Raw genomic sequence first — 18,097 nt, 5'->3', positions numbered from 1 at the left:
GATTGTGATCCTGCATTAACAACTGGATTTATGAAAACAACATTTATTTATACATGAAGAACAACGTGCATGGAGCTTATCACTCAACTTTCAGACATGCAGAGAAAACATATTACAGATATTTCATTATCTGGAAGTCAAGCAGCAAAGCAGGTGATCCAGCACCTGCTCCCCACATGAAGAAATAACCTTGGTACTGATGCTACACTCCAAGCAGCATCTAATTTAAGTGTATGTTCAAAGGACCTGATGACTGAATTAATCACTAGGTCAAGTCAAACTGATCTGTGAGCACAGATCACTCCAGACAGCCTGGTTGTGCACCGTTTAAAGACCAACATCTAGATGATGTTGGCAAAAGCTCCACTTCCAACTGCAGCAGCCCAAAGATGGATTACAGCAATAATTAGACGATTAACTCACCTTAAAGCTCCGTGAAGGGATAAACACAAAAAGATGAGTCAGAAGCCACAGTGCTGTACAGCTTCATGCTGCTAAAGCCAGCTAAAGCTCTTTATTCATTTTAAAAGATATTTAGGAGACATTCTTAAACATGTTATAGCATTTTGTTGGTTCTCTTTAAACATCGAGTGAATTTTAAGGCACAAGATAAATTAAGACGACAGAGAAGACGGATTTCAAACAGCTTTCGAATCCAATGGCTTACACACAAACCTCCTGCTTCTTAGAAAATAAAAACACAGACACGTGAAAAACAAATAAAAAACATGAACACACGTAAAAGCAGAATGGCACAGTCTACATACAGATACGGAAAACACTCCCCTGATGTTTGAGGCAAACACAAGTCACACCAGTCACCTCTGTATCAGCACAACTGCCTGCGTGCAAAACAAAGTGGAATCGTACATTTGACCGTCATAAAACCTCTCTGGGCAGTAAAGTTGCATCAGTGTTTTAGTAAAATGTGCATGAAAGCAATGTAGGTGCACAAAAAAGAATGAAAATATAATTCTGAACAGCAAAATGTAAAAAAAATGACAAGTAATGACAAATTAAGACTAATGTTGATTGATTAAAAAAACTTGAACTGACAAAGATCGTCCATCATCAACCTCAAAGAAACAACAAATGTTTTTTATTTTCTTTTTTTAAGCCACAGTTTTTAATTGTCTTCTATGATTAAAGGAACCTTTTAAATGATGCAGAGGTTTACGGCTGCAGATCGTGGACAGTCTTCGTGACGCCTTCAGTGTTTGTGCAGGTGTGCAAACTGTTAATTATCATATAAAGCTGGAAAATACTGGTCTGGTCCAAAGGGAGGGCGAAGCCAGTATGAACACATAAAAGTCACAGAGGGAGGTGATGTTAATGGTGATTTCAGCATAATGTCACTCGGTTTCTATTTTCATTCTCTCGGTTTTTCACATTAAAAGCTAAATGATAAAAAAGAAAGCTGCAACAGCTTTAATGTGAAAAATCAGCAGGAGCTGTTACAATGATTAGAGAAACACATTAATTCATAAAAACAAAAGCAGAGTGGTGAAGATGACAAGATTACGCAGGTTGGGAAACTTTTCATCAAACAGGAAACTTCTAACAGGAGCCTCAGGGTCTTTTCTCACCACCTCCACCGGAGGGCGCCACAGCAGACAGTGTGAAACATGTTCACTTAGAGTAGTGGCTTTAGATAAATGGAGGATTATTAATGTTTTCATTTAAATACAGTGGATGTGATGCACAGATTACCTTTAAGGAAGAGTGGGGAAATGCATTTACTCACTTTCTTACCAACAGCTGTAGGAGAAGATCAATAACAATCATTCTGAGTAGTGAAGAAGGCTGTTAGCTTAGCTTAGCTTAGCATAAGGCTCCTCTGATTGTGGGAAAAACTGCTCAACACACTCATTCATTAATTATGCTGCAAAGGTGCAAATACTAATACAAACAGGATGGAAATATTAATTAGTGAACTGCAGAGGAGGTTTGTCACCTGTTCATAGAGTTACCCCATGTTTCAAGTCTTTATGCTAAGCTACGCTAACAGCCTCCAGACTGTAGCTTCATGTTTTATCTAACAAGAAAATTACAAGAATGCAAAATCCGAAATGTAAATTATTCCTTAAAAAAGTAATCTAAATAAGACTTGACAACTGACATGTAACATGACACACAATCACATAAATCAACTTTTAATTAAGAAAAAACTACCTGCTAAAACAACGTGTTTTCAAATTGCAGCTAAGAGTCTACAGATGATCCCCAGCAGATAAAAAAGAAACACAGATGTGCAAATATTCAGTTTATAAAACATCTACAGTGGCTTTATTTCAGTCTAACAGCTGGTGTACGACCAGATGGAAAAGAACTCAACTAATGTGGAACCTGCGTCTTGTTAAAGTCCTGTGATCGTTCCACTCGTTATTACAGTGAAATAAAGCCAAAAATAAAATCCTTTTCTCTCTTTGGTGGCATCTTTCCAACGAGCCCGGCCACCCACCTGCTCTGCTTCACCAAACCTTGTCCAGAAAGTTTTTAATTATATATAAAAAAAAAAGAATAATATTAATAAATCAAATAAGATAAACTTACAATCTTTGGAAGAGACGACAGAGCTCTCTCTCCTAGAATACGCCGTCTGTTTATCCAGCATCATTATACAGTATTTACACTTTTACATCATCGTTCTTTACGGACACTCGAGGCAGGAAACTGCTGCAATAGCAAAAAAATAGACTATATAGATTTATTCTTCTATAAATATGTGATATAATCTTCCATCGCACTACATTACTGTCCTGTCTTTTCTCCACATACTGCCGTTAGTCATTCACTCTCACTCGCGTCTTAAAGGGGAGGTTTGGCTTGCGACTGATGTGATTAAATGAATGTCTAAAGCTGCTTCTCTGTGTCCTCGTTCATGCTAACAAGTAATGGAAATAACAAAAACACGTCGTACTGTAGAGTTTAGTGGAAGTGTATAATGTGGAAGTGTGGGGATATGGTCTCAGGGGTGATAGCAATGATAGTGATGAAGACTCGCTGCCGTCTATAGTTGGTGAGGCTTCATCAGGCCGTCTTCACTCAGCTCGTGCCTGCAGGAGGAGGAAGAAGAAGAGTTCATTCAGAGGTTTTGTTTCTCATTGCACACGTGGAGTATTTCACTGATAATCCCACAGGTTAAGTTTAATGTTTTTGTCTTATTTGTGCAGCAATAAACACAAAGGGTTCACAAACTGAGTGACCAACCATTGTGTCCAACCCTTGGTGATGTCCTCGTGGGTCAAATCAATCAGAACCTGATAAAAAAACACATAAGACTTCTCATATCGACAGATTCTATTCTATTCTTGTTTTATGTATTTAAGTTAATATTTAAAGACATAAAAATAAGATTGTTATCACATGAGAAGAAAAGAATATGGCTGTACCTTTCCCAGAAGGCCTTTGTGTTTGGAGAGCAGACCTCCGCCGTTCTTCACGGCGACATCCAGAGTCCGCCTGTTGAGCTCCACGAGGGAAACGCTGAACTCGAACCTTAACAGAAAAACAGAGAAAGACGACAGTAAAACCTAAACTAGCGTTTTACCAATGGAGTTATCTACGAGGAATAAGACCAACACAGTTTGACTCACGTCTGATCGAAAACAGGGTTGAGGTTTTTCTTTATCGTGTGAGTTTTCCTCCTGCCCGACCTCCGCTTGTCGGGAAGCAGGTAGAGGCGGGCGTAAGGATCAGAGCCATGATCGGTGAACGCTAGCAAGTTTCTGTGAAGGTGAACGAAGTGATTAGAATCCTTGCACAAAGGACATGTTTCAGAATAAACTGCGTGTTCTTATTGGCTCAAACCTGCAACTGTGAACGACCACGATGAGTTTATTCCTCTGGGAGCTGTGTCGGACTGTGAGCTGGATCTCACCCAGTGGGAAATGACCGGGACCAGAACCACTGCAGAGACAGAGACGAAGGGTTAAACCAAGCATGGTAACATGCATGTTAAAGGACAACGGGGAGCCAATCAGGAACTAGTATTCTGGACCGGACAGTTTGATCAGGGGGTGTACAGATGAATACTTTTAGACTCATAGATACTTTTGCAGGTGCTGGAGTCTCTGCTGCAGCTCCTGGGCAGCGTAGGGGTTAGAGATGTCCGATGCGATGCTGGGTGTTGGTTCCTTGCCTCCAGCCAGGTACTGCTGTGACCCTGTTATTGTCAGGTTAGACGTGCTCCTCCCGGTCTCCGCCAGGCTCTTACCACCACCACCGCCGCCGCCGCCTCCTCCTCCTCTTCCTCCGACACCATGCAATAAGTCTGTGCTTCCCGCAGACTTAAGAGGCTGCTCTGCTTGCTTCTGCCGCTTCAGCATGTCCTGAGCCGACACAGTGGCAGAGCGGGGGATCTCGGCGGTGGAGGAGGGAGGTTTGGGCACTTCAGAAGAAACAGAGGGCTGTGGGATCGGGTTGGACGAACTGGCCTTGCGAACCTGTACTGAGGATGGGGTGGGGTCTGAGGGTGAGGATGGGTTCTTATCCAGACACAACACCTGAAATGAGAGAAAAAGAAAGAGTCACCTGACATCTTTATTTTATACTTTCCCTCAAATCTGTTCTGACGTCAGTCAGTTTCCAAAATCAAAAACAAAACCAGCTCCTTCGCATTTGAAGTTCAGACGTTTACTGATCCTGTGTTGGTTAAAAGTTCAAATTAGCTCCTACGTCTTTAACCTTGTTGTAACCTCAACTCAGCTGAGCTGCTTTCTTAATTGGCATTTTCAAGTTTTCTGTTTAGTGGCTGTCAACACAAAACATCTATTCATCCAGTCTATATTAAGCTTAACACAGGAGTAGTTCCTCCAGTCTCCATGATGTAACGTCCTGTATCACAACAAAAGGTTTAACAGTCTGACCTCCGAGTCCCTCGTGGCCCTTCTATTGTATGATTTCCTTTTTAAAATAATGGCTTGGAGTTAAAGTGGTAAAGGGCTCATTTCTTTCCTCAGTTCATGAGAAAACCACCATCTACAGGTTTTCCTCCTACCCGCAGAGCCATCTTCATCTTCAGGGTGCAGCCTGCTCCGGAGCTCTTGAGGGGGAAGCGCTGGTTCAGTGTCATGTCTTCTGCCTCCAGCAGACGACTGAGAGGCATCGTTAACGTCCCCAAAGAACAATCATGTCGCTCGTCCTTCACCTAAAGACACGAGGCACAAAACGTCAGCCAAGAATTAACGTTAAAAAGTTTTTTTACTTTGTTGTTGCAAAAGAAGCTTCCATACCTCCACCTCCAACTCTTGGACCTTGGGATTGTGGATGAGGAAGGTGAAGGCTTCCTCCCACACTGGTCCGTTGGTCTTGTATCTAGTCTGGAAAAGGACACAAAAGAGAGGAGTCAAGCAGGAGACAAAAGCTCAGGTGTCTAAATAACTTATTCCATCTTTAATGAATTAAAATAAAGCATAATAATAATGAATGACAGTGAGTATAGATGTGGATTGAGCTTTATCTCACCTTGCTGTCAAAAGATTTGTGTCCCACTCTGAACTGGACGTACGGACTGGGATCGCTGCTCACTTTTTTCCCAGACTGAAGAATTAGGAAAAACAGATTTTACAAAGGAAAATGGCAGCTGGAAAAGTCTGAATGATCTTCACATGCATTTATAACTTTAAGAAACTATAGAGCTCAGTTAGCATGAATACGTCCTTTAAAATGTGATGATGCAGTGATGGAGCAAATGCTTTGGTAAGAGTTTAGCTCGAAGAAGTATCCCATTAGCCACAGGAAATGTAGCTTTACAGTATAATTTCAGCATTCACGGCACTCTAGGGCATGCAGTATCACATCTTTAACATGATACCCAGTGCTACATTTCAGAGCTTGATGGGAAAATGTGTCACTTCTAATGGGAGGTTATTAGGACGGGAAGAACATCAGGTGTGAAATAAAAAGGACCCCAAACCAGGAAATCTAAATAATTCACATCAGGATGGAAGAAAAGATCAATTAAAAGTTTTAGAATCGAAGGTGTAAATAATCAGTACTGGGGACAAAACACATTGTTAAGACGCGGAGCACAGTTATAGTCCACAAACATCATTCGTGGAGTTAAAGTTAGCATTAGTCACTGATCCTGGGTAGCCAAGCGTCACCAGCCCCTGATGGGAACACTGCTAAATGAACCCCCAAGAATTCGGGTTTAATAATATGTTGAGTCACGTTTGGGCTTCAATCTGTGTTCTACTAATATGTGTACTGTCTCCACTGTGTCGCTCCTCAGTGTCTGAGCGATATGGATGTGCTTCGTTACCATGTCATTACCTTGATGGCTTTACTGACCGAGGCCGGCTTCAGCCCCACTTGGTTGAACTCTAACGGATTGCGCTTTGATTTTCCCCCAGGGACAAGGCAGGAGAGAACAAACAAACACACACGTTCACCAGGAGGTTATAGGGAAGAGGAGGAACATGCAGGGAGGAGGACAGAAAGATGACAACCACCACCAGCAGCAGCACCGCCAACATGAGGACACAGTGGGACAGAGAGACAATGTGGGTGATCACATGGTTAATGTCGTTTCCCAAATAAACCTGGACATGGCGTCAAGACTAGAGCCCAACAAATACTGTACGTATGAGGCTGATACTGTGGCAGGACATGTTCCACAATAACAATAACCTCAATTAACCTCAAGGAGTAAATTCAAAAAGCAAATATGGCTGTATAAATATAGTGTTTAAGTTGAATATACAACAATCTAACCCTACAATACGCTGTTCATCAGCCAGTGTCAGTCAAATATTAGTTGGACTCTAGTCACAACAACACAACATTAAATGGAGGTCAGTGATTAAAATGGAGACGAGACATAAATGAGGATTAGAGGGAAGGAACCGCTTGGACTGAGAAGAAGCTCGGATAGTGACACTCAGGGAATATTAACACATCTTCTAGTGGTTTGAAATCCACTGATTTTACTTATGTACAACAAATTCAGTGCAGAACACATCAGGGGAACTCTTAACTCTTATTCTGAGCTGTTCTCCTGGGTTTCTAACAACTTAGCAGAAACATCACAGCTTGTAAAATACAGTGGAAATGCAGGAAAGCACTGAAGCCTGACGGGTTCTCAAATGATGTCAGTGATAAACACTGACTGAAAAGCTTCAATTTAAAGTACATTATACAATTAATAGAGCTTTTTGCAACCTGCAGTGTAGAATTAAAGAAGAGGAATAAAGAGTGAGCAGCTGGACAAGCAGCAAACAGAAACACTGGTTGTCGGTCTGATTCTCCTCCTGCTTTATTCTACAGTCTAGCGTAGTGACTTTTTTACACCAGGGTAATGATATTTTCCATTTCTGGTTTTACTCTACTGCCTAAATGCGACACTGACCACCTTGCAGCAGAAGGGGGCCTTAACGCACTGCATCACTGTGAGCATCCAGAGCAGAGGACACTGAGGGGGGAAACCTGTTCACACAGGACGGTTTTCAACAGGAAGGATGGAAAAGCAATCCACAGAGAATTCATGGTCCCTGCTCTAAGAATCTAAGAAGTATCAAAAAGCATAAATATTCATTCATTCTTTACTTTATGAAACAAAAACTGTGACCACACCTTTAAAAAAGGAGTTGACTAGAATGTAAAGAGTGTAAATATCTCACTGGACATAAAGCGCAGCACAGTCGGTGTCTGAGCTTCCACAAAATAACTAGATTAATGAACACTGTACAATGAGTCAGCTAATCCTGAGAGATAGATTATTGTATATTAAGAAGAGGAATGAAGGAGGAAGGACGCTTTTGACAGCCCTAAAATATAAACCCTCGATGCTGCGTGCTCATTTTCAGGTCACAGTCATGTTCCTCAGATTTCTAATGAGTCAAACTCCAACAAATAACATTCATAACAAATAATGAAATCAGGGAAACCAGCTCGTGCATCAGTAACGATTCATGCTCATTAAAAACAAAAGCAAAAACAAGCAAACATGAACTCGAGCAGAAGGAATCACACTTCTCCAAACTGCTCTAGGATGCAGAGAACAGCCGGCGGACTCACAAACAGGGTCCTATAGAGAGAGGCGGTGTTCTCACAAAACACGAGGCCGGCGGCCCGCCTCTCTTTTAAGTGGCCAGAGCCCAAGTTCCCCTCAAAGACGCTCTTCAGAGGGGGAGCAGGTAAGAAGGGGAGAGAAGCAGCAGAGAAGAAGAGGAAAGTGAAGCCTGCATGGCAGAGTTCAAGCTTCCAACATATACACGTCTTTATTGATTTAACGCACAAAGTTGTTTTTTACTTAGACTGCTGTGACTATCAACACATACGTACTGTAAACAAACCAGATCATTTCTGAGTAAATGTATAAACAGTATAAACAGGAGCAGCAGCAGTGTTTCGTCTTAAAGCTGCATGATTTCCACCCGTCTGCAGTTTTCAGCATGTCAGCTACACATACTGTAATATTATTAATATCTCAGTTTAGAAAATGTAATGTCAAAGTTAGAAAGGTCTGATTTATATCAGGAAATATCTCATCAAAGAGCAAGTAAACAACAACAGATGATTCAAAGTTAACTCAGGTCTGTGAACCCAAAACCTACTAGATAATACTAATACTTCTGAAGTTCACAATAATAATAAAGAAGATCTTATTTATTATATCAATGTGATATTCATGCTGCTTTTTCTTTAAAAATGTTATATACTGTAACGTTTGAAGATATTTTTACAGTGTGACGTTGAGCTCATTGCTCTTTTTCTCTATGGCTGCACTGACGCTAATTTATTAACTTTACCGCTGCACAATAAGGTTTTAATTAAAACTTAATAACAGATGTTTATGGTAGAAGCTTTAAAATTGCCTGACTCATCAGCTGAGAGTGAAGACAGGACTCAGGAAATAAAACAGGTCCCAGGTGCAATACGTGTGGCTGAACCTTGATTAGAAATATTTTCTTACTATTGCAGCTTTTAGATGAGAAAGAATAGAGAGCAGAAAGGTTCAGAGAATAGACTGAAGCAGCAAATGTAAATGTACAGAGGAGCAAAGACGTGTGTTCAACTAATTAGTTTTAATGTTCCTCGTACAAAGCTGAAGAAGTGAGCTACTTCCTAATCCTACTCAATCACTAAAAAACAAACATAACATCACATAACATCAAACTGCCGCTGCTGAACTCTGTGATGTTGGACCAGACTGACTCACCGGCAGGTTTCTGGCTGAATCCAGGAAGACGACGAGGAGCGCGGACGACAGGCCGTCGCTGGCTTGGTCACGATCGGCTTTGATGCTTGTCAGCGCCTTTGGGGAAAGTAAGAGGCAGCATAACTGGTCATGTTCATGCACAGTAGAGGTCAAGGCTTCAGCTGTACAGTAAACTACAGTATCTGTGTGTTTGCAGTTGTTTCTGTATGTGAAGTGTTAGTACCGTACCTGGTCCAGCTTCTCAGGTGTGGACAGTACTGACAACCACTCCAGTTTGAGATGCAGCTTCCCTCTTGTCACATCATCCAACACAAACCACTGGAGATGGATGACACATGTTAATATCACCACAGTTTCCAAAGCAGAGAACTACTTCTCTGATAAATGAGTGTTGAAGCTTGAGCTGATAGGACAAACACTTCGATTAAACATGGAGCTAACTGCTGAACACACTCGGCGAGGAAAAGATGCAGATTACCTCATCGACCTTCTGTTCCTTCTGGACCTGAGCCAAGTCGATCAACAGTCTGAAAAACACGTACATGAATGTTCATCGAACACGTCTGGATGAGGCTGACTCATCACACCGACTGTGGCGTGTTAATGGACTCTGGTGGGAAATAAAGTCATGTGCGCGGCCGTGCACTCGTTAAACATCACTGTGAAGTCACAGTAAAAGCTCTTTCAGGGCCGGGGGACGAATGCTATCAAATATATCAAGTGTGAAATCCGATTACGCACAGTGCAAACATTTATAAGGAATCCTGTTATATGGATTTAATAGTTTAATAAAATATGATGTGAATACATGTGGAACTCATTAAACCATTAAACACTGAAACGCAGAGTGATCCATGCTGCTACACATTAGAGTTTAGTAGTAGTGTTTTTGAGTGTCAGTACTTATTTCTGTCTATTGAGTATAAGATAAATCAGCATTCACAGAACAACACAGAGCAGAGAAAAGGCGTTACCTTCCCAGGAAGTCATCTTCATCGGTGTCTTCATCGAACAGCTCAATCTCCACATTTTGTCCTGAGTGTTCGTAAATCGGCGCCTGGAAGTACACGCACATCTGAATCTGAATCTGTGTCTGTATGACTTGATCTGCTGCCTTCCCAGATTATTTAAGTTAAAAACCAGATGTATTCTAGTGCCACAGATTTCCTTCAGTCTCTCACCTCGTGCACTTCGTTCCACTTCGGGTTGAGGTTCTCGCGGATGACTTTGCTCTTAAAGAGCTGGTTCCCGACCTGGATGATCCCATATGGGTCTGACTTGCCTTTGATCAGCCCTCCCATGTATGTGTCCTTACTCAGCAGGTCCTGGGCCTCGATGAAGTGGAGCCTCAGGACGCCCTTAGGAGACAGACGAGAGCGTAAGAAAACCACCGCAACAGTAGAAAGTAAAACTAGTTTAGAATTTGGTAACGAAGTGTTAAAATATCATGTTATTAACTAAGAACAAACAATTAACAGTAGATAGTTCTACATTTGTTATGGAGAAATGCAACTTTAGTTCAACACGTATTTCATTCATCATATTCACTTTACATCAAATGTTTTGCATGTTTGTTACCTTGGGCATGGGGAAGCGTAGCCGAGCCATCTCGGATGCTCCAACCAGAGGGATCTTGATGCTGTTGGGCAGAACCATCTGGCTGGAGATGATGTCGTGAATGATGCTGTCACACAAACCACTGACGAGGAGAAGGAGAAAAAGAAAGAGGAAGGAAAGCAATAAATATGTATGAAGAACAACAAGAATATAATGTGTAAGAAAGTCTAAATTATTAATACTAATTAAAATATTATTTTACATACACATATTACAAGTGTTTTAATTAATCATCTGTCAACTGAAATAGTGTCAATGAGCTTAAAGAGCCCAAATAAGAAACTAAATTAATACAAGTAAATAAAAAATACAGATACAATATTTTATTAACCATGTATTGAACTTTGTACTGTTCAGTGAAGGAGCACAAACATCTCCTCTATTTCCTCTAGAGGGCAGCAGCGTCCTGTGCTAAAACACAGCTCATCTGTTTCACTGAAAGATTTAATTCCCAGTAAGGAGCTGATGTTGGATCAGTTCCTTCACCAGAAAAACAATAACTTCAGTGTTTACACATCAAATCCTGCTTATTCACCAATCACATGTATTAGTCCAGATGAGTGTAAACTCCCACTGTGGTTTCCACACATCTCACTATGTCCATAAGAAGACATGGTTTTGTGTGTTGGTGTCGTCATTGACATCGTGTGTGTCGTTCTCTTTGTCTGGAATAAATATGTTCCATATAAAAATTAAACTCGATCCTGCACACAGGAACCCAGCGGAGTGACTTCAGGTTTTCCTTCTGTTTCAGGGCAAAATGCAAAGTGAGGAAATATGAGCGCACACACACACACACACACACACACACACACACACACACACACACACACACACACACACACACACACACACACACACACACACACACAGGAAGAGTGAGGAGGGTGGGGCAGAGGGCAGGTCTGTAGCACCACACACACACTGAGCTGTTCTCCTACAAACTTGTCGAACAAGGAAAGTGACATTTCACAGGGCAGCGTCTCTTGGAAACCGCAGCGAGTTTCTCTGCTGAAAACAACACGTTGATGTGGACGAAGAACCGCACAGCCAGGAGAGGACCGGGGTTCTAACCACCATTAGGTCGGGGTTTGGGCCTTGTGGTTCCTGTTGTATGTAAAAACTGGGCAACTTATTTTCATGTGCAGAAAAAAGAAAAGAAAATCATCTGTTTATGTACAATATTACACACCTCTCATTAGTTTCTATTTAAATCTAAATTCTAAAGATGCAACATGTTCCTCATGTTCACTATTTCAGAGTTTTATGTACTGACAGCTGGTTATTCCATAATAATTGATTATTATTGTTTGAATTGTATGAATTTGTATCTGCAAAGTGGTTGAAGTTAGAATTTACTGCATTGTTACAAATACAACTTTTGTACTTTTTGCAGATGTAGATACTTGTATTAAAAGGTTTTATTGTATTATTAGGAATTAACCACCTGTAAGTAATTAAAGTAGGAAGTAGGTAACTACTGGAAGTATGGAAATAAGGTAGTGCTCAAGAATAACAAGGCTAAATGAACTGGCACACATCAAAACAAAGCTTTTCGATGTGTTTATTGTCACTTGCAGGAGAAAATGAAGATCATTAGTGATCTGGTGGAAATGGAACGATTTCAGCAGCAGAAACCTGATGGAGCTCTCTGGCTGCGTTTCCACTGGGTTTCATTTTCTTATTACACTGAACATTGAGGATGTCGCTGCGCACTCCAATGGCTCAGCTTGATTTCAGTTTTCCTACCGTGGAGGCTTCAAAGTGAACTGGGATATTTTTGGGAAAAACTCAATTTTTCCAGTTTGGTGCTTGAAAAACTCTTTAATTGTGTTTCTAATAAAACGTGACAGATTTTTAATGAAATGTTTTGTGCTTTTCTAGACGAGGCAACATTACATAAATGATAAATGAACCACACTCACAAAGCACTAACTTCTACTCTTACTGCCTTTGGGGTTCAATGTTGCATCGAAGGACACAAAACCTGTAATTAAAGTCCCTGACATTTAAACCGCTGGCTAGTTTGATCAACGTAGAAAAAGAAGAAGCCATGAACAATGCAAACATGTCTTTTTCTATATGAAAACATTTCCACTGCAGCCTTTTTTGCAGTATTTTAGCCATTTAATTGATCTCTTGCTTTCCTACTTAGTATTTTTACAAGCATGCATCAACCACAGAAGTATAATTACAATCTCATAATGAGTTTTTATGCGGCAGCTATTCACTCGCCTAAAACATCCATATTGTCACAGCATGGCAAAACGCATTAGACAGGTTCTTTGTGGGTCACTATGGCTAACTGGCAGCAGGCCTCACTCCTAATCAATACGCTCACAACGTCTTTTAAGAAAACTCCCTCACTGCATTATATCTGCATGAAATATTTAAATGAATACGCACTAAAGTCCTTTCAAGACAAACAGAAGGTTTACGCAGCATCGTACCTGAGTAATTAATATGTGATGAAATTCTGAACTTGGTGATTTAGTGGTGTCATGTTAGAAAAAATCACAACAGATCACAGACCTGTAAACAGCTGTTTACAGATTAAAGACCTGTAAACAGCTGTGTTCGTGTCCACGTAGAGACAAAGCAGATACAGACCTATTAAAGGAGCCTCTAATAACCAGCTCCCTTAGTGAAGCCGCCTGGCCTCAGTTATCAAATGAATTTGGACGTGTGCATGTGTATGTGCACACAGACCATCACAGGGTCTGTGTGAGGCCACAAAATGTAGAAGGAAGAAACACGTATGTATTAAATGTGACACTTACTTGACACCGGGAATGTCCAACATGTTTGTGAGTCCTGTCCAGTTGATGTCCAGCATCTGAAAGACAGAAGAAATATAACTGGACTTTTAACCTAGAAGCAATAATATTTGAATAAAATATTAAGGTAATAGTTTCTGATGAGTTCGGTACTACAGAAACTCGTTTAAACTACAATATGATAAAGAAGACGGATGTAAGAAGAATTACCACCTGTCCTGTTAACGTTACTATTTACTAATTCTCAGGAGAATCCGGTAAAACATGTTCGACTTCGGTACGTCAGTGCTGACATTGTGCAGCCGTCTCTGTGAAACCAAAATACTCTCTGAGGTAAATTTTCCCAGCACTAAGCTCTTTGTCTGCACATTATCGACTCCTCACTGATGCTGTCATGAGTCAGCAAAGCGGCCACAGCAGGAGCCAAAGACCTGAACTCGAAAACAATCGACCCAATAATCAATACGGGGGAGCAGATTGGGTTAGTCTTCGCACAGACAGGAAGTGCTGTCTTTGGAAATGACATTACATTAACAAATCAACAGTAGTGAAATGGAAAAGAACATTACAGAAACAAATCATGAGGATGGGATTTCATTTTTAAAGGACTGAAATGACTCCTCATCACCAGCAGAAAAAGGACGATACTGAACAGCTGATGGAACATTATGGAAATTAATTCACAGTTAACGACTGAACTTCAGTTTAGAAAACATACAGATTATATCTTATTAATTAATCTTAACCTGAGGCTGTGCCGGAGATAAGAGAACGGATGCAGACCAGATTCATATTGTTTCCTCTCAGCCTGACAGTTAATGTTACGTGTCTGTTAATACAGACACAGAGAACCACAGATTTACATTATAGATAAGTAGAAACTGCAGATTAGGAAAAGGCTGAAATATGTTAACGTGCAATGAAACAGCACCATGAACTAAAGAGTCACCTGTTCTCTTTGCATTAAGGTGAGGAAGCAACAGGTTTTCTGACAGAATGCAAACAGACAGAACAATATTTAACTCCATATAATAGATGTACAGTAAATTCACCGCCATTGCACCAATTTTGTACAGGTTGCTGCTGTACTCTTACTATAAGTCAGTTTACCATCACATCAAAGAAGGTGCTGCACTACACTCTGGTTTTATTCACTGTACAAGTTCTTAAGTCTAATTATGTGCAAATCCGTGGGCGCCCAGATGATGTAACCCAACACTGCAGGCACTAAAACGTTCCCTCCACACAGTTAGGAATCCCACAGGCATGTTAACCAGGATTCTCCTGCTCACTATGGAAGAGAAACCTGGTTTTCTAAACCAGTTATTATCTTAACATAGTACCAGGTTACCTGAGGAACCGGATTGTGAGGAGAGGTCACATTTTAAAGACTGTGTCATTGAGTTGGTCAAACAGGAGTCATCTAATGAGGCTGAATCATGCACACATACCGAACACACCTCGATGTCAACTGAACATCGTGTTTACAGCTGGAGTCAAGTCAGCTAACAGAGATACTACCAGTACTTTTTTTTAATATTACATAAAATCACATGAGTGACAAAACGGAATTCAACCATGTGCCTGGATTTGTACTAAAACTTTTTATAAAACCTAATTCTGACTTTGAAAGAAAAACATTTAGTAGCGTGAATTACAACAGCGCTACTAACAGGTCTACTTCTGAGTCTAAGAGCAAGTTTCATCAGAAGTAATGCACAACTGTAAAAATTAATTTAATTAATTTAAAGTAATTAATTAATACATTACTGTAATTGTGGATACGTATGTCCTCATATCAGTTAAAAGCAGCAGGAACAGCTGTATTAGCATCAGTAGCACTAGACTAAGTTGTAATGGTAAAATGATGGTAGTATTATTAGTAGTAGATTGGTGTCGTAGCCATAACTATTTTTAAATCTTGAATTATTAGCCGTGAACCAACAGGCCACAGTCTGTGTGGATCTGAGTTAGGACGAGCAAGCAAGCGACTAACTGGCCTGAGTGAGACGCTTTGTCCTGATAATCAGACTGATTCGATTTTCACAGAGTAAACAAATCAATCAGCTGAGGAGAAGAAGAATCTGTTTTATTTAGTGAACCAGCCTCAGCCTGAAGTGCTCGTGCTTCACATGTGGATCAACCACTGGTCAGTGTCCAATCGCCATCACACAAACCGTCCTCTCTGGATCACAAGACGATCACCAGACTTGTGTGTTGGGAAGGCAGCCGGCTCAAAATAACACAAGTCCACTGACCATAGAAGGAGTGTGAGCAGGCGGCCAGTTGTCAAAGATAACATATATATACAGCATGTGCTCCTACATGGGAGATGACCTTATGTCAGTAAGTTTGCATTTTAAAACATATCATGGACCAAGTGCAAGAATTAGACAAAGAAGGAGTGTGTGTGGCCGTATGTGTCGGATTAAGAGTCAACGCAAAGCTGGAAAAGGTTACCAAAGAGGCTTAAAATGTCAAACGCTGCAATCCGTTATTACAGCTGCAGCAAAAAGAAGAGCACTGATCAACGTCACACATGTAGAAATGGACTAAAAATAATATGAGCAAGCATATTGCACTATAACTGTGGTTATAATACAGTGTGTATACTGTAGTAAAAATGAAATGAAAACAAAACAGCACTTGATTTGGGGTTGTGTGGCATCCAGTGGTGCAGGATACAGAACAATACACAGAGGAAAGAATGAAAATACAAATGTCCTGCAGTCAGTCAAGAAACTCAAAGTCAAAAAAGGCTGATTTCTACAACAGGAAAACCACCCGACATTAAAAACCACCAACTAGAAACCACCACGAAACACTGGGTGTCTTTTCTTTCCTCGCAGTACCCTGTCCCCACATTAGGTGGATCCTAAACATGCTGTGAATGACCTGAGAAAGCTGAAGTTAGCTGTAGGAAGACGCTGTGACCGAGGCTGTGATGTCTAAGAACAATGTTTCCAAACATCTGCACAAACTCCACTTATGCTCAGAAATGTGCAGCCCAGTGTAGTGGGTGCTTTTGTTTCTGTGGCCTAGTTAGCGCTCTAGATGTAGACCGTGGTGGACCACAATGCTGCTCTGTCAGGCTGGCACCGGAAGACAATAAAAGCTGTGGGGGGGGGTTCACCAAAAATATAATGAAAATGAAACTTTCACTAAACAAATGACAGAAGATGCAATTATGGTATCAAGACATATGCAAACATGACGCCCTGCTTTTAATACAACAGCATTTCTCTAGTGGAAGTAAATGTTAAACCTGGTCTGAGGAAGGTGGTACGATGGTATCCCTGGGACGTATCCCTGGGACGTCTGAAGTCAGATTTCTTCCTGACTTTGCATTAGTTTATTAGTAGCCCTGTGATTCATGCAATTCTTTTGATTCAAAACTTAATTCTAAGTTTTTTCTTGAGCTTTCAGCTGTAGCTCGCGTGCTTTTGTCTTGTTTGACAGATTAAGATCAAAACATAAGACAGAAATCCTCATGACAAATGATAAACCACTGATAAAGAGAGGTCCTTCTCTTTCTGGTTGGCATTAAAGTTTATAAAACACTGATTCATAAAAAGAAAAAAGCTTCTGACACAGAGTCAGATGAGCTCTACAGCCAAACCCACATATTACTTCTGGCCGTCATAAAGGCAAAGATATTCAAATACCGCATACCAGATAAAACCAGACAATGACTGGAATGTGAATCTAGTGTTGCCACTACAATAATGCACCATTGTTACAAGTGAACTCAGGACAGCCGATGTTATTCTGACAATTTCACAGCAGGTTTCAAATAAAACATCAACACCTGCTACAGAAAATCACCAAACTCACTGAAGACCTCTAATAATAATAACCAGAGAGCTGAACAGAGTTCCAGGAAGGTGAAGGGGTATTTAAGCAGAAAGGTGAAAACCAGCCCTGGCTCTACTTTAAGGTGTGAAGACTACAACATAGGGCGGATTTAATGACTCTATAAGCAGAGACTGTCAGATGTTCTGTATTTGGACCAGGAACCAGGTGTGTCCTGTGTGAACTGAACTCCTGCTAATGTTAGAGTTTACGTTTACACAGTAAACAGCACAGACAATAGAGCCTGGCAGTAAATGAATAAACCAGCCTGAAGCAAGTGAAGGTAGCACTAGTGATGTCACTTCCTTTGTGGTGAGAGATGTGAGGACCCACCTCAACACTTAAACAACGCCTGCTGATGAATAGAAGTGATACTGCAGCTGTGAAACAAGTAGATGACACCATTTCTGAACCTGCTGTAAATGTTCTCTCTCATTTCTCATGATCTTTACTTTATCGTATATATTTAGACGCTGCCATCACAGACGTCTTCTTCTTCTAATTTCAAAGTGAATACACAGTTTCTGGTGAAATGACGATTTGATTTGCTTTTGATGGTGTATTTGTTCCTCTGAGCGCAAATATCAAATCCTGAATCTAGAAGATAGAATGTGCCAAAGCACAGGAAGGAAGACAGTAGTTGTGGAGAAGGAATGTGCTGATAAAGGAGGACAGGAACTAGAGTGAA

The 18,097-nt window shown here is 40.7% G+C and overlaps 1 protein-coding gene across 2 annotated transcripts in view; it reads right to left on the bottom strand.

The window, feature by feature from the left end:
- Positions 1 to 469: 469 nt before the first annotated feature.
- The window catches only part of LOC113172011 (extended synaptotagmin-2-A-like), a 33,478-nt gene continuing 15,850 nt past the window's right edge, over positions 470 to 18,097 (bottom strand). The window contains exons 8-24 of one of the 2 annotated variants that reach the window (XM_026374792.1): positions 13,561 to 13,616; positions 10,742 to 10,862; positions 10,345 to 10,521; positions 10,138 to 10,220; positions 9,642 to 9,690; positions 9,392 to 9,481; positions 9,164 to 9,259; positions 6,277 to 6,339; positions 5,467 to 5,541; positions 5,235 to 5,321; positions 5,000 to 5,149; positions 4,054 to 4,505; positions 3,811 to 3,909; positions 3,597 to 3,728; positions 3,393 to 3,498; positions 3,211 to 3,260; positions 470 to 3,056 (exon numbers count right to left, since the gene is read on the bottom strand). In XM_026374792.1, the coding sequence (XP_026230577.1) occupies positions 3,011 to 3,056; positions 3,211 to 3,260; positions 3,393 to 3,498; positions 3,597 to 3,728; positions 3,811 to 3,909; positions 4,054 to 4,505; positions 5,000 to 5,149; positions 5,235 to 5,321; positions 5,467 to 5,541; positions 6,277 to 6,339; positions 9,164 to 9,259; positions 9,392 to 9,481; positions 9,642 to 9,690; positions 10,138 to 10,220; positions 10,345 to 10,521; positions 10,742 to 10,862; positions 13,561 to 13,616 (1,932 nt within the window). In that variant the 3' untranslated portion in view covers positions 470 to 3,010. The remainder of the gene's footprint in view (positions 3,057 to 3,210; positions 3,261 to 3,392; positions 3,499 to 3,596; positions 3,729 to 3,810; positions 3,910 to 4,053; positions 4,506 to 4,999; positions 5,150 to 5,234; positions 5,322 to 5,466; positions 5,542 to 6,276; positions 6,340 to 9,163; positions 9,260 to 9,391; positions 9,482 to 9,641; positions 9,691 to 10,137; positions 10,221 to 10,344; positions 10,522 to 10,741; positions 10,863 to 13,560; positions 13,617 to 18,097) is intronic. The other variant, XM_026374793.1, reaches the window with a different exon arrangement.

This window comes from Anabas testudineus, chromosome 17 (genome assembly GCF_900324465.2).
Source record: "Anabas testudineus chromosome 17, fAnaTes1.2, whole genome shotgun sequence".
NCBI classification, from domain to species: domain Eukaryota; kingdom Metazoa; phylum Chordata; class Actinopteri; order Anabantiformes; family Anabantidae; genus Anabas; species Anabas testudineus.
The sequence above is the reverse complement of the archived record's forward strand: the minus strand, read 5'-3'. Positions and strand labels throughout refer to the sequence as shown.